This window comes from Telmatherina bonti, assembly GCF_933228915.1.
Source record: "Telmatherina bonti genome assembly, chromosome: 2".
NCBI classification, from domain to species: Eukaryota; Metazoa; Chordata; class Actinopteri; order Atheriniformes; family Telmatherinidae; genus Telmatherina; species Telmatherina bonti.
The window spans coordinates 33,949,374-33,966,033 of record NC_136620.1 but is presented as its reverse complement, the minus strand read 5'-3'; the positions used below and the strand labels follow the sequence as shown (position 1 = coordinate 33,966,033).

The 16,660-nt window shown below is 38.6% G+C and overlaps 2 protein-coding genes across 2 annotated transcripts in view; one reads left to right on the top strand and one right to left on the bottom strand.

Moving 5' to 3' along the window:
• Positions 1 to 541, top strand: part of LOC306767071 (ubiquitin-conjugating enzyme E2 H-like) — an 11,904-nt gene extending 11,363 nt beyond the window's left edge. Inside the window, exon 7 of the mRNA XM_079254979.1 lies at positions 1 to 541. This exon is cut by the window's left edge and continues 1,795 nt beyond it. The gene's annotated coding sequence lies outside the window, so the exon portion shown is untranslated.
• A 9,493-nt stretch (positions 542 to 10,034) lies between these two features.
• LOC306760862 (S-adenosylhomocysteine hydrolase-like protein 1) lies at positions 10,035 to 16,660 on the bottom strand (the record flags this gene model as incomplete). Its single annotated transcript, XM_079246889.1, has 16 exons — positions 16,591 to 16,660; positions 16,256 to 16,367; positions 15,766 to 15,906; positions 15,521 to 15,621; positions 14,487 to 14,589; positions 14,290 to 14,384; positions 12,789 to 12,895; positions 12,598 to 12,714; positions 12,454 to 12,517; positions 12,281 to 12,369; positions 12,084 to 12,154; positions 11,900 to 11,994; positions 11,721 to 11,819; positions 10,426 to 10,494; positions 10,256 to 10,334; positions 10,035 to 10,159 (listed from the first exon to the last, which is right to left on the bottom strand). Exons 1-16 carry the CDS (start codon positions 16,645 to 16,647, stop codon positions 10,035 to 10,037), a joined length of 1,524 nt encoding a protein of 507 aa, XP_079103015.1. The 5' UTR covers positions 16,648 to 16,660.

Sequence of the window (16,660 nt, the reverse complement as noted above, 5' to 3'; positions counted from 1 at the left end):
AGCCTGAAACATGTTTGTTACATGCATACATTGCATTGCAGATCAGTGTGTTGACTTCTGCAGAGAACCAAACAAAACAAAGAACCGTGTCACCATGAAAAGGGTCATTACGTCTTGTTAGAAGCAAAAATGGAGAGAAATCAGAAGCTAAAGTGATAATCCTGTCCTTGAAATTATATTTTTCAGTGACCTGCAAAAAGATCTGAATCCTCTGGAAATGTTGTGATAGTCATAGAACAAATATGTCATGTTCTTCTGTCATGCAATAGAAGTTTGTGTTAAAGCGCCTCATTTAACGGCTCTAATTTGCCTTTGTTACCGAACATACTTCATGCTGGTGTTAAGTCTTAGGACGACATGATGTCACAGGAAGTTTTTTCAAAATGCTAAAAATACAAACCACTGTCCAGCCTTGTTTGTCATCATCTGGATTCATCAATGTGTTTTTTTTTTTTGTTTGTTTTTTTTTATTAACATGAAACGTATATTTGATGCCTATAATTTGTCTGAATGTTTTTATTTTTATGTTTTAAGCCCTTTGTCGAGGATACAGATTAAGATATCCCAGATTTTTAAAAAGGCAAAAAAATCAATAAATGTGCTTCCCTTGTAACTTGAAAAAGGAAATAAACCTAAAAAAAAAAAAAAAAAAAAAACAGCTGTCAGTGTTCAGTTGTTGATGGTAGCTGTGACTTCAAACAAGTTCTTTTTCTTATTTACTCTGCAGATTTGGTTTGACTTGTCTGGAAATGGATTTTGATGCATGGATGATATTTTCTGAACAGTTTTGACCGCTGTCTGACTTTTGCCCACCAGGTGGCAGCACATAGTCGTCTGTGTCTAGAAGACATTTCTGCACCTCAAAGGTTAATTTCATGTTTTATTTCACCGAAGGAAAAAAAAACAAAAAAAGAAAATTAAGTTTATTTTGTGAAAATGGTTTGTTTTCTACACACAAAATTTGACATTCAGATTTCATTATCTTTCCTGAATGCTTCAATAATGCAGGGATTTTAAATGAAAGATGGTTGTAATCCTAATTTCCTTAAAGTTTTCGAATCTGAGGTCTCCAAATTGGAAAACTTTAAGAAAAGATGGTGCCAAGGTGCCATAATGGCCATTTTGGAGACCTCACCTGATGTGTTTGTAGCTGTAATTTTGTTCTGCTTCACGTGTTTCTGCTTTCTCACAACATGCATGAATGATGTTGTATAAAATAATTTCTAAAACTTAAATAAATATGATCAGAGATGTAAACACATAGATATTTAAGTCTCTAAAAACGCAAAAAGTTTTTAAAAAAAGTAAGAAAATACGTGGAAGTGTTTTTTGTTTTTGTTTTTTTAAATCTTGATTGGGTCTATACAGTTTTTCTTTATTTAACCTGTTTTAAACAGGTTCGATTATTTGTTCTTCAGGCAGCTTTTGCTCATGGATCATAATGAGTAAATTACCAGATGACTGCATGATGCTCTGACACCAAGATTGTAATGATCTAATGAAATATTCATGGCTTCGTGGCCACGCTACGTCTTTCTGCGCATATTCTGGTGTCCAGTTGCAACATCAGTTTAATTTGGCTGGTCGGCAGCTCACTAACGCTTATTATGCTTTTAGCATGTGTAATTATGTGCGTGAGTCAGTTTACATTAAAAAGAAGTGGTTATAAAGCTTACCAGCCTTTTTCATCATCATCATCAGTTCTGTTGTCTCAAATCTGATTTCAAGTTTAAAATGGTTTAATATTAGAATATTTTGCAGAGTATAAGAAGTTTAATTTATTATTAAACAGATGCATAAAAACAGCTGAAATGAAAGTAAAGTTATTCCGGAGTAACTGGAGCTGCAGGAGACGCGGAGGGCGCGGAGAGCGATGAGACTGCTGGCCGGCTGCGCCTCCTTCATAATGTATGGAGTGGACAAAGGGAGCGCGGGTGGATTTCACTTTGAAACTTTGAAAGAACCGTAACCCAAACCTCTCCTATCCGACTCCGCTGGATTCACATGAACTGAAAGGATGATGCGTCTTTTTCCACCTGCAATCTGTCTAATAATCACCGACAGCAGGTAAATGAGCTGTGCAGAGATGCTGGTATAAAACAAGGCGCAGAGGAGGCCTGAGCTCGGAGAAACTTCTAAACCTGGGACGAGGATCATGAGGACTGGCCGCACCCGATGGATGCTGGTAGGTCTAACTGGAATCACTGGTGGAAAAAAATTACAGAAGAGCGTTTAGTGAAACGAAGTTTCCAGTTAGAATTTACTTATTTCCTTAACTTACATAACCTAAGTTTTTTTTTCTTTTTTGTCATAAATGTGAAATAATATACTTTTGTTTATCTGTTATTCACGATTTTGCTCGACGCCGACCAAAGTAATGTGGGCAGAATTCAATTACCAATCCTGTGAAGTCATCCTCCACCTTGGTGTGCGTCCTGTGCGCAAAAGGCGCACCGGAAATGTGTTCCAGGCCTGCGTTCGGAGGCGGCAGATAGAGAGGGGGGAGGGCGGCGTGGATTACTATACTGATAGTGGGTTAAGATGCTTACCAAGTAATTACCTGTCCACTAGAAAATCCTCTGCTCTACAGCCCAAACAAGCAGGGAGCCGCGGGAAACGGACAACTGGAGCTATGGAGAGTAAACTGCTTCCCTGTGGACTGAAGAAGCACCAAAAACAGTTTCTACATCCTTGATGTGATTTAAAGGCTGCTTTCTAATGAAGATATTCTCAGCAAGATATGGAGGCTTCTGAAAGTTTGGGTCAGTTAAAAAGCTTCTTGTCTTTTTTTTGTAAAGAGTTGATGAGCCTATGATGATATGGTATCTGGTGGTATGGTATCTATGTAAGGTAGGAAGCTCTACATCTGAGTAAAGAGATATTGGAAACATCCCGCATAAGGTTAAACATGCAGAAAAATAATCAACTGACTTTAAATCAAGACATCATGTTGTGTTCTTAGCTGCACAGATTGTAATAAGGTAAAAAAGGAAACGTAATTATTTTTTCAAAACGCAAATATCTATGAAAATGGCACGATGGAAACTGATTATACAAGGTGCAGTGGTATTAACCTTCACTGCTTTCGGATCAGGATATATTTTCCTCTGATCATAAGTTCCAACTTTCATCAGATTTACTGGAAATGTTTGGCCGAATGATCATCATACAACTTCATGATCAGAAATGAGAGCATCTGAGATATTAGGAGAGACTAAAAACATCCTGATTCCACCAAGCAACTTCAGGGGGTTTTCAATTTATGCTCTCCAACTCTCTCTCACACACACACACGCACACACTCACATGCTTTTTATTCTATTGATCTATCCCGGAAACGGAAAGATGAGCCTTGCTTTGGGACCCATTTGGAGCATCTCAAAAATCACTTAGCGCATCATTCCCTACAGCCAGAATCAATCTGAGCTGCAGACATGCTCCATTGCAGAGCTCAAGACGGCTTGTAATGTTCCAAAATACTCTGAATGGGGACTTTTAGAGCTGAGAGCCTGGTGAGGATTCACTTTAAGACAGGTAAACTGAGATAAGCAGAGCTGCAAGCTTTTCCAGCCAGCAGCAGATAACAGAGCTGGATTTACTCACTTTCCTGTAGAGACGATATGGTAGAGAATAGAGGATATCTGCATTTCCATTTCATACTGCAAAGATTTCTGACCCTACAACTGAAAGCTCCCCAACCCCAAAGGAGGTCATCGGAGGTTTGGACCTTTTCAAGTTCAGTGGAATTGAGAATTGTGGGAAATGATGTTCAGGTTTTACTCCGTTGCAGTAATTCTGGACTACACTTACATCTCCTCCTGTTCTGTGTATGGCACTGGTAGAATTCACTGTCACAACACACAATCAGTGAATTACCATAGGGCCATAAACAGAGCAGAGATAGAACCACGCTGTGTGAGCATAAAATCAGCAGATGAATCCACGTTCAGCGCTTTCTAAAGCATCTCTTATGCTCTTTGCGCATTTTGGCACTAGCACATTTTTGCTTCGTTTCTTGTTATTTGAGCAATCATGTGTAGTGCCAATATGGGACGAGAGAAACACTCAGCTGTGTGTTTTCAGCACAAGGACCTGAGACCCGAGAGTTAATCCACTGCTGTCAGTTATGTGAAACAAACAGAGAAGAGAGAATGGGACGGAGAGGATGAACCACAGATCTTATTGATCATGCTGTCCCTATCAGATGTCAGTAGGAGGCACGCGCTCCATCGTTGAGATGCCGCTCCATGTAACCTGAACTTCAGCCATCAGACATATCAGGTGGCGTTGACCGATAAACTCTCCAACAGTGTTTGGCAATGGTAGAACTCACTCTGGTGGGCTGGAAGGATCCGGTGGTTCTAGACTTGCCAACAACTGACTGAGAGCTTTTACACATGAACCTCCCAATAACACAGGACCCTTCACAAGAAGAGGATTATTGCTTATTTAGAAATTTCCATTTAACCCGCCACCATCTCTGTCTCATTCTGAAGGTGGTGTTTGGAGGTTTGGGAGGGTTTTGGTTGTGTGTGAGTGGCTGCAGGCGGAGCAGTGAGGGGTCAACACTTAGTAATCCCCCCTGAGCGTTCTTGCAGTCTCAAAACACCTCAGAAGTCTTCAAAGAATAACAAGAGAGCAAGTCAAAGACAGAAATGCATCAGCAGTCCAGTCAGTTTGCAGCTGGGGAAAAGAATCCTCCTGTCCAGCGTCCTCCTCTTGGGATTGTCTCAGCTGCAGCTAGCTGATCATGGCATCAAACTCTTGTGTAATCTTAGACTTCAAACAGTAAAGGTTGGAACGAAAGGAGGCTTTGATTATTGGTCCAAAACACGTAAATCCATGTACACGCCATTAAGTGCTAAGTTGATCTTCCCTCATCAATAAATCAATTATGTTTATGTTAGACTGATAGAGGAACAGGCTAAGGTCTGTGCTGGCGTCAGCAGCGGCTACCTGGACTCACCTTAAAGTGCAGCCTGATCGTGTTCAGTCATGATTTATCTGAATGGAAGGAAAATTACATTAATGCTGCGTACAACCTTTAGAGCTCAGACACGTTGAGTCTTTCTTTTAGTATAGTTTATCAAATCAAACATAAGGTCCTACTTCTGCCTTTTACGGGAAAGTTAACAACACACACACACACACACACACACACACACACACACACACACACACACACAGTGATTTTTAATGTAATTTGTTTGTTTCAACTTTGTAAAAATGAAACAATTATTGTGTAGTTTTTGACAGAGTTTTAATGAGAGGTGGAGGAAAGAAGAACATTATTATTTAAAGAGTTATTTACTCATTTATCTGTTGCTAGCTCATCTTTTTATATGGGATCTACTATATATGTTGAGATGCTTTTATCTTCATTAAACATCTAATTTTCCTCATACAACACCTAGATAAAACAGGGGTGTCCAGCTCCAGTTCTCAAGGACCACAATGCTGCAGGTTTTTTATGTATTCCTGCTCAATCACACCTGACTTAAATTAATGAGTCATTGTGCAGTACTTTAACGGCTGTTGGATTTATTTCATCTGTGTCAGGTGTGTTGAAGCAGAACTGTATTGAAAGCCTGCAGGATAGCGGCCCCCAAGGACCCACTTTGGAGACCCCTGATGTAAAAGGGCTTATTTACTTTCTTAAAATGCTGTTTTACTGGACATGCCCCGAATAAAAAGTCCAGCATAATCTTTCCAAATAGAGATTCATAATTTTCTCAGCATCACTTTCATTCAGTCAGCTGCTGTTCTTGTCTGCTCCTCTTCATCCTGATCTTGTTTTCTTGTTTGCTGTTGATTACTAAGTTTTTCCTTCAACTAATTTCTAACATTTCAGTCACAAACATTATTATGGCCTATTTGTTTTTCATGTCCTTGTTATGCATGTTTTATCAAGTCATTTTGCTAAAAGTGGCCCATCCTGGCATTTTGATGTCTTACTTGGTGTTTCGCCTTTCATTGCCATTTTGTTTGTATTTCCTTTAAGTTTTAGACGTTCCTGAAAACAACTATAATATGTTGCAACACTGTGAGGTGATTTACTTTGAAGGAAATTCAAACTTCTTTCCATTGTTTCCACAGGTAGTCATGGGCAGGACCAAATGGAAGGCATATTCGTGTTCAGCTGGTTTACATTTGATGAAGATGCAAATGCCACAATAATCATGATCACATGTGATGACTGTTTAAGTTAAGTTGCCAAGAACGCTGATGACACACTAATAAAACAAAGCGAGTGTTTCTGGTTATGAATAAAAACATTTTTTGTAAAAGTTACACAGTGCAGTAAATGGTAAACAAGTAAACAACTGTTGATAGAAATTATATTATATTAATATATATTATTATATTAAATTATCTTTTGCTTTGCTTTTTACATAAACTAATCCCTTTAGCTGCAATACTGTTAATCTTTTTCTAAAATCCAGACATGTTTTAGTTTAAAAGCTTCATCTACATGCGCTGCCCTTTTCCCCGGTCTGTGGCGGGCCACCAGAAAAAGTTTCCTTAGTTTAGTTTTGGGTCATTTGGGTCATTTGTGAGAATGTTTCTTATTTAATAAAATAGCTGAATTAACATCCCCAGTGAGTGGTTATTTAATATACTTTGCCAGGATATGTATAAAATTTATCCATCTGTGAGCTCATATTGAGTCATTCTGTGTTTGGGGCGAGCTAGTTTATGCCATAGAGCCAGTGTTGAGAAGACAGGCTTCATAATGTAACAGGAACAGAACAAAAAGAGAAAAACTTGTACTACAAACCTCTGTCTTATTTGTGTAGTTTGTTGTTTTGAAGACTTTTAAACTAAATCTAGAACACATTGAAGGAAAAGCAACAACTCAAAAAGCACAATTTGACTTATTTACCATAAAACAGCATCACGCCCCACAGTACTTTAAAAAAAAAAAAAAAAAAAAGGACTAAACGTATTTGTAGGAGCACTGTGAGCAGTCAGAGCAATCAGCAACCATGCCTGTTCATCATATTTCAGTAAGGATGCTGTGAGAGTCCATTATGTCCAAATGCAGAGGATGCGAGGTTAAGTGGTGCCAGTCAAGAGAAGGAGGAGGGAGGCCAACATGCTGACAGCTGGTATGAGTGATTAGACCCTGTAGTGATGCAGAGAAGGCATCAAAGCTCTTTAGGGAGAATCCCTAACTGGGAGGGAAGACAAGGACAAGCACACACAGACCAAATCCTGATACTTCCTGGTTGCTAAAAGTGCGCACAAACTGGGCTTACAGATCCAGAAGCATAGGCTGCACTGACCATCTGTCTTCCTGAGAGGCATCACCAACCAATGGATTATCAGCTGCTGTGCTCATACATACACATACACACCGACCCTCGCTAAATATGGGATACTGGTGATACAAGAGAATGAGTGGTGTCATTTGATTAGATTGGGTGTGGAAGTTAATGCTTCTCCTCATTAATCTCGAGCCCTAATGACCATTTAGTTGCTGTTGTCTCAACCATTTCTATTTAATATCTTTGTGACTGTAAAATAAAGGTATATAACAATGAAGGTGAACAGGATAGAGAGTTTCAGTTCTTTTTGGAGCCTTCTTTAGAACAAGTCAAATAAAGGGGATTTTATCTTTTAAAGAAAAGTGTGGGCAGATTTGGAATAGGGCGTGTGAGTAAATTGGTAAAATAATTCATTATTAGTACAACAAAATAGGAAGAGAAGAAAGACATTCATTTAATTGAGGTGAACTCACTATGTTCCTCTGCTGCATGCATCACTTAGCTGCAGTCTGCTGTGCCCAAGGAACAAATGAACTAGACTCTACTGGGGTCATGCTTTGGTGCAAACACACACACACATGCATCCAGTCCATGGATTACAGTAATCCAGGGGGGTATTTTTAGGACTTCATGACCAGACATAGGCAATCGAGGAAAACAGATAACGGCTCTCATATGACCAGCTGGATTTTCTTGGAACAGTTAATTATATAGCTTCTAACAGGAACTAATGCTGAAGTAATTCCTCATAAAGCAACGTAACGAACGCGTTAGTGTTTTTTTTTTATTTTTATGAATGGATGTAAGTAAATTATGACACACAGTCATGATACAAATATATAAATATGTACATCAACCATTTAATCTGAAGTGGGGAACACTAAGGAGTAAAAGACCAACAATAAACAGTATGCAAGAAATATTTAAAAAAAAGAAAATCATCAAAATAAAGAAAATAAAAATAGAAAAAAAATTGTGCAACAGGTTATGTCGACAATTGTAGCTCAAGGATCCTACATTCTGTTTTGTTTTGATAATGAGGTTAAAGATGGAGGTGGAGAAATACAGATTAATCTTGTGTATAAAAATAAATTTTTAAGCATTAGGTGCATATTTTTAATTGTTCACCAACCAGTTTATCTGATGTTAGTATTGCCAAAAGGACTTCACTGTTGTGCTTTATTTCTGCTCAAAATCAGGCAAATCTGCAGGCTAGAATGTCTTCAGTAATATCAGTGTCATTAAATTATTGTTATGAGGCTGCTATTCACTCTATAATTTACCACTCTGTGTAGGTGGAAGTAATTTTTCCACATCACATACTATGATAAAACAGAGACTTCCTGTATTTCAGTCTTTCTGATGCATTTGGTTTGGCCAAACATCCTGACCTTACAGAGCACATCTTAAATCAAAGCAAAGAAAAAATATTAGAGTTCAATCATATTCAATAGATTACAGAAGTTTATGATGAAATGTATCTCTAAATTTTAACAGTGAACAATTAAAATGTTACCTAGAAACAGATTACACTTACACAAAAACAACTGAAGACAGATGTGGTCAACATACTAAATAAAAACATCTTGATCACATATCATATAATCCTATATAATTTGACCCTCTTACATCACAACAGTAACAGATTTGATTTGGGCCTTGGGATCTCTATTGTGATTTTGGTGCATCTTGTATTTCAGAACATAACCCCACTGAAATGCTTGGACCCAGGAGTGTGTAATGTCATTTGTGTTCATGCAACAGTTTGCCTTTGTTTCAGCACTATTTCTGCAATGTGCATAGTGATTTTTTAATTTACAAAATAATGCTTGTACACAATGCACAGTAACAGAAACAACCACATCTCTGCATCCATGCAGCAGATACATGCCTATCAGCCAGGAAGCTGAGGTCACATGACCCAGTCACCCCATACATAAAGTAAGACACACGCACACAGTTTTTCACTTCAGAGGACATTTTTGACTTGTATTGATTTTCAGAACGCATTTTTAACAGTATTGGTGAAATAATAATTAAAATCACTAATCCTGAACTTTATCCTAAAATGAGTCAGTGGTGCCAAAACAGAAAGCTGGGTGGGTTGAGGGTTGCGATAAAAAGGGGACCTTGCAGAAAAAGTATTGGAGCCACTGTCTCAGGATTGAATTTAAGGATTCTTTCGTTCTTAAAAGGAGTCATATCCACACAGAGGGATTTTGTGAAGAAGTTTATGTCCCAGTGTTATAAACACAGATGCACAAACACACAAATGATAATTACTGCTGTTGTATTCTTACAGTAAGATAGAAAGACTAATGCCTTTAGTAGGGAAAGGATAAGTATTCGGACCAATACTAATATCTTCCAAAGATGATAGTCTCATGCCCTCTAGTGGGTAAAAGTAGTGAGGCTCAGGTATTTACTGAGGTTCAGACCGAGCTGCTTCCAGTTTTTTCTTTATTTAAAACCTTTCATATCTCATTTAAAACTCAAGATGTGATCTATTTGTGACATTAATAATAATCATAACTTGTAACAGAGATAAAACAAAAGATGCAACGACTCATAAAAGCAGAAAAGTAAAACGGACGTGCTCATCAGACTGACAGTAGAGGGCATCGGAGCTCCATCTCCAGGACTGATGGGTTTTCAGTCGCATCAGCTCATCTAGGCAGCTTAGTACCTGTTTTAAAATGATTTTTTTGTTACATACACCAAATTAACATCTGTATGTGTCATCAGTGTTTGTGAAAAGTTCCGTTTTTACCTGTAGTAATTATGTTTGAAGGGTCCGTGTTTGCTGATGCCCAGGTACTTTGCCTGATCATTAGTCAGCTCGGTGAGGTGAGCATCAAATATTGGCAGATGAAGACTTGCAACATATTCATCTAAAAATACAAATGCACACATTTAAATTGTTTTTGTTATTATATTGGCTATGAGTTATATAGATGTGTTTTAGTGTATTTAAGGTGAGAACTTGCCCATCTTCTTCGGCAGCAGGTAGACATCCTGTTTGTAACGCCCCTGTGGAGCGCTGTGCAGCTCTATTAGAGCCAAGGCCTGAAACACATCAGTGAGAATGCTCTCCAGCCAGACTATCCACAGTGACGTCCGCAGTGATTTTAAAGTCAGATGAAAATAACTTTTTTACCTGAGTTGTGGCTGTGATTGAGACGACAAATGAAGGCACGGTGGAACAGCTCAGATTCAGCAAACGACCCTAATCATAAATAAATAGGTTAAAAAAAAAAAACTCAAAACAATATATTTTCACATTGCTGTTAGTATCCTCTTCACACGACCTCTCATAAACAACTGGAGGGAATTTCTTGACCTTACAAAATCTTTTTTAGCTAATATTACAAGAACAACTTTTTGCTAAATGTGACCTTTAACCTTTAAAGGATAACAAGGGCTACAGTGATGTTTCAAAGCCAAAAAGCTAAAAATCAGTTAACAGTGACATAACAATGTCACCCCCCACTGTGTGAAGATAGAAACAAGTGTCCCAGCAAGTCATTTCTTTTTTAATTTTATCTATGGTTTTCTGTTTTGACACATCAACATGCTTCCAGCAGAAATGCTCTATTAAACGTAACCCTGGCCCGATTTTTCAAGACATTTTGACATTGTGATTAAGGATATTTGCATGAATCTAATTACTCATGTAGATTTTCTGGAAACAAAAGCAGGATCTTGCTTGCATTTTTTTTTACTGGAAGGGAATAAAGAACTCAGTCTTCACTTGAAATCCCTGTGAATTTATTTCTGCTACCAAATGAAATGTGGTGTTTAAGAGTTTTTGTCAGGAAGCCCGTTAGTGTTTGATCGCAGTGTACAATAATGTTCTTCCCATGGTTGTTAATGTTGTTTTAGATTCATACCTGGCCATTATAATGTAATTGCTAACTTTCCTTCCTGAATTTTTTTGCTGTCTATTTTCCTGCTGCATGAACCGTCAGCTCAAACCCAATTATATTTAGCATTCTAAGTTCACTTTCATCACTGTCTTACCTTTTGCCATCATTGCATTTCAGATTTTCATATTATTTCAGGACAGCTTTGTTGTCTTGCAGAGAAATCTGCTTCGAGGTTATTTCAAGTGCTAACAAGCATCTCACAGACCGTACAAAACTCCCAAAGTGCACCCTCATGATCGAGCCAGAGTTTTGTCACATGGACTGCAGGTCTGGTTACCATCTCACTGCAGCAGGTCACTGATCAAATCAAATCTGATCTGCCTGTCAAGGCCTGTGTAATGGCTATTTGTCTCTGTAAATTCAAGAAGGCTTCTGTCCGAACGGCAGACTCACAATGACACCATCTTTACATACAAAACTACTCATGTTACATTCTTAAAAAAATACCATACCAAAAAACAACATATAGTTATCATGTGAGTGATAATCAATTATTAATTGGCATGTGATACACAGGTATCATTACCTCAGCCAGCAGGACAACTCTCTTGCCATCCGGCCAGCTGACCTGATCTACGTGAGGCCTCACTTGCTCCCACTTCAGCTCTGCAGTCCGCAGACTCGCCTGAAAATAGGAGTTTGTTGTTAAAACACCCAGGCATACCCAAACACAAACGTCGACATGAAGACACACCAAGTCTTTACCAAGTCCATCTCAGTGTTTGAGTGTCCCATGTTGCAGACTAAACAACCACTTTTCATTCTGTCAAAATGTTCCCTCATGACCACATTCTTATTTCCTGCACAGAAACAGAGATCATCTAAAATCAGATCAAAACAGCCAACGTTGTGGGATCTATTCTTAATCTGAGGGCATCAGTTGCAGTACCTGTGCAGGTGATGACAATGTCTACCTGTCTGATGACTTCACTGAGTGTTGCCACTCTGAAGCCATCCATGCTGAAAGGAGGAGGGGACGAGAGAATTGGGTTAAAACAGCAGTTCTCATCATGCTTTGTTACACTGTGGCTTTGAAAAGAAGGAACACTTTACATCTGAGCTGATAAAAGCTTCCTCTTTTCATACCAGGCCTGAAGGGCACAAATAGGATCCACTTCTGTGACGTATACGACGGCACACAGCGCTTTCAGGGCAGCACAGCAGCCTTTACCAACCTGCAAGGGAAAAGAAAGGAGAATGGTCCACTTGCTCAAAAATGAGCGACTTTTAAAACATGTTATGTTTTTTGCTGCACTGACCTCACCATATCCACACACCACCACCTGTTTTCCTCCAAACATGATGTCAGTAGTTCGCTTTAACCTGGGAAAGGAGTTCAACACAGTCAGGCTATTGTTGGAAAAATATTCTTACCTGTTTGTGGTCTCAACATGAGTCATTACCCATCTAATATGGACTCCTTGCAGCAGTAGAGGTTGTCAAATTTCTGCTTGGTCACGGAGTCGTTAACATTCATGGCAGGAACCCACAGTTTGCCAACCTGTGACAGCTGGTACAACCTGAAACATAAAGGTACATACAGTCAGCAAGACAATGATTTATGACATGATGTGAAGCTCTGTGACAAACTTACCGATAAACACCTGTCACGCTTTCCTCCACAATGCCTCTGATCTCTGTGAACAAGCTTGGATATTTCTTAGAGATCCAATGTGTCATGTCACCACCATCATCCAGAATCTTAATAAAAAAAACCAAAAAAAACCAAACCAAAGCCCTGTTTGGTACAACTGAGGCTGATAAACAAACTGAACTGTAGGTAAGCCTAAGTTGACATTAAACTCAAAAAATGGAAATACAGCAATCTTAATAATGCCTCTCCTGAAGGAATAACAGATAATTATCACAGCTATAATCTGGACACAACAATATTTAACTTAAATCTAATATTATTATCAGACATCTAAATCAAGTTGCTTTATTGTTGATTATGTTGTTGCTGTTGTTTGTACTCACGTGAAAGCTCCACATTAGTGTTTTTCTGATATACGTTTCAAAACTTTGTTTGCAGTTGTGTAACTTATGTCAGAGTTCAACCACTGAAAATGAGTCAGTTGGCTTAAGGGTTATATTGTGTGAGTAGACACATTTTCCTGTGTTGCTTTAGAAAAAAACCACCTGGCATGGTGGGTGGTCAACTTTTCCAACTCATTCAGTTGTTAGTCACACCTGAGCTCTGAGTGTTGCTCATTCATTTCAATAAATAGGCAGGCTGAACGAAAAGACTTTTGGCTATATATCTCAGTTTCACAAATTATTTAAGCTTGATTTGCTGATGTCTTAGTAAAATGTTACTGACAATTTAACTTAATTTTAGTCATTGAAAGCTTTTCTTAGAACTTCAGGCCTCTATTTACAATATAGGAGAGAAAAGCTGAAGATTTCAAGAAAATAATTTTAATAATTCATTTCGTCTGGTGCATTTGATCTTATCCTCACATGGCAGACTTAGACAGGTTTATCTGTTTTGCAGGCTGCTGTGTTGGGAAGGAACAAGACTTCTTTTTTGCTAGTCTAAGCTGAACCTCTGTGGAAACACCGAGACTAAGCGCTGGACAATCTTTCAGATCTTTGAAAAAAGCCGCAGGCTGTTTAGGTGTGATTGATGTTTTTCAAAATGCGGCATATTTATGAAAAAATATAAACTGAAAAATCATAAGAACACAGTTAGTGTGTTACACACACACAATGAAAGAAACATTTGGGCCTAATTTGGACCATTTTAGTCCATGACTTGGCTAAGGCATCACCAAGCTTCATAAACCAATATGCTGAACTCATGATTTGCCTGGCTTATAACATGTGAACAATATGTCATAAGCTGTTGAAATAATGGGTTATGGCAAATTTTGTGAGGCCAAACATGGCCAAGAACTAAAGATCATGCAGCCAGCTGTCATCTCCTGTTAAGAAAACAGCTGATTAGGACCATATTTAGACCAATATTCTTTGAAGAACCATTCTACCAAATGACCATATTTTCATATTTCAAGTTTCCTCGAGCTACCAAGCAACACAATCAAAGGCCAATAAACTAGTTTAAATAATTTATATCATATATTTAATCAGCATACCAAGTTGGGCTGCCAAGAATCAGCAGCAACACATCTGTCAATACACCACCAGAAATCATCCTCTGATTCTCCTCCCCATGCAAACACTGGGATCCCTGGAAGACAATGTGGCATAATGTGTGAATGGTGTTCAAATGAAAAAGTGGAAGAGCGTGCCCTCTTGTCAGTCACATGGTGGCACTGGTACAGGGATGTACCTCCTTCAGCCAGCGCAGCAGCCACGGGGTTCTGGGTGGAGAAGATGTTACAGGCTGCCCATCGACATTGTGCTCCCAGTGCAACTAGAGTCTCAATCAGCACCTGCAAAAGCCCCCAAAACTCACATCAAATAAATTAAAATATCTAATTGTCTAAATTAGGGATAGGCAACGCCGGTCCTCGAGTGCCACGATCCAGCAAATGTTAGGAGTTTCTCTGCTGCAACACACCTGAAACACAATAGACCTAATTAGCAGACTAGTGAAGAGTTTAATGTTGAGCTCTGCACTAGTCTGCTAATTAGTCATTGTTTTGAATCAGGTGTGTTGCAGCAGGGAAACTCCTAACATTTGCAGGACCGTGGCATTCGAGGACCGGAGTTGCCTACCCCTGGTCTAAATATAATTGAAAAACAACAGTGTAGTAATAATATAAATGATATGACATTGCTTAAAGATCACAAATGTTAGACTAAAGGACCTTTTCACTTCATCTAAGCATGGCAAGCAAACATATGTAGGTGCAGAGGAGGAAGGAAGCCATTCATATAAAACAGGAAAATGCAATTTTATGTATTTCTCATAAATTAATGTTTTCTTCACAGCAGAACAGGATAGAACAAGTGCTGCTCGAAATATTTTAGTTTCATCAAAAAAAAGTAGTTACTATATCTTTAATTTGAAGGCAGCAGCCTGTCTCAAGATAGTTAGCATGTTTAGCATTAGCTGGTTTAGCATCGGCTTGCTGAAATACTGTATGAAAGGCCATTCCTGAACGATTCTCCCAAGACAGGAGCATGAATTGCTCTAGTTTACACATTTATACATTTATTATTGTGTTTTCTGTCAACACTTGACTCTTGTGTTCTGTTTAGTTCTGCTCCATTTGCTGTTTGGTTGGGTTAAGTTAAATCAGATAATTTGTAAGATTTAAGTACAGAAGGAGTAAACTGATCAGCCAGATTAAATTTTGGAGAATGTGTGTGTGTGTGTGTGTGTGTGTGTGTGTGTGTGTGTGTGTGTGCTGAACTGACCGCTGTCTGAGCAGTGATGTGTGTACAGCCCACAATTTTGGCTCCAACCAGAGGTTTCTCCCCTCCTGCTCTTTTCCTCAGAATCATCAGTGCAGGCATTTCTAAATATAATGAACAATGACCAGAAAACATGACTGAACGTATTCCAGATTTTACTGCGTTTCTTTCTCTTCCCCTTGTGCAGATGCTACATTCATATAATGATTCTGTCATTAACAAACCCTGGTTGAAACTGTGTGTCAGACCTTGCTGTGCAATCTCTATTTCTCTGCGTCCAAAATCAGCCTGTTTGATGTTTTTGACGCAGAAGTCAGACAAGCCTTTAGATGTCTTCTGTAGCTTGTCCTGGGGAGATGACTCATCCTCAGAGCTCTTGCTGCTCACCGCTATGTAGAAATAAGATCAAGTTGTGTAAGAATATTCAGCCTGTGCTTAATAGAGCAATACAATTTAGATGTTTTTGGAAGCTTAAGACATTTTCCAGCCTCCATCGTAGATTCTAACTCAGATCCCACTGAGGTGAAGACTTTGAAGTCTCTATAAACTCTGACAGTGACTGGCATGTTTAAGAAAGGCGATTAGCACCAAACTTCAGAAGCTCAATTCTTTAGAGGACTTTTCCTTTTAATTAAGGTTTAGCAGAAGAAGAAAGCTCAGGATCTCAAGGGCTCGGGGTCAGTTTGTGTATCAAAGACATGTGATCAGACTGACTAACATGTTTTTAGGTTTCCATACCTGAACTGATGCTATCTGTAGATGAATGTGACATGGATTGAGACAGAGAGTGAGGACTGGCCTTGGTGAGACGTTTGTTGAATTCTTGTTTCTGGTCATTTAACTGTATTTTCTAGGGAAAAAGGAAGAGAAAAGACATAAACAGAGAGAAATAAACTTGCTTAATAAAAGAAAAGTGCTAAATTCATCCATTTGAAGATCAAAAATATAAAAAATGTTTTGAATAAAACAGAAATAATAAAAATGTTAATTGTTAGATTTTCTTTTACTTTTCCTGCACATAGTCCATGAGAGATTTATTTCTCTCTTTTCTCTCTCATTCGTTGCTGGCTCACCATCCAGTGCGGCTGCTGGAAGGCCGAGCTGTTGCTGCAGGAATGCTGCTTGGCCATATCTGGGATGCTT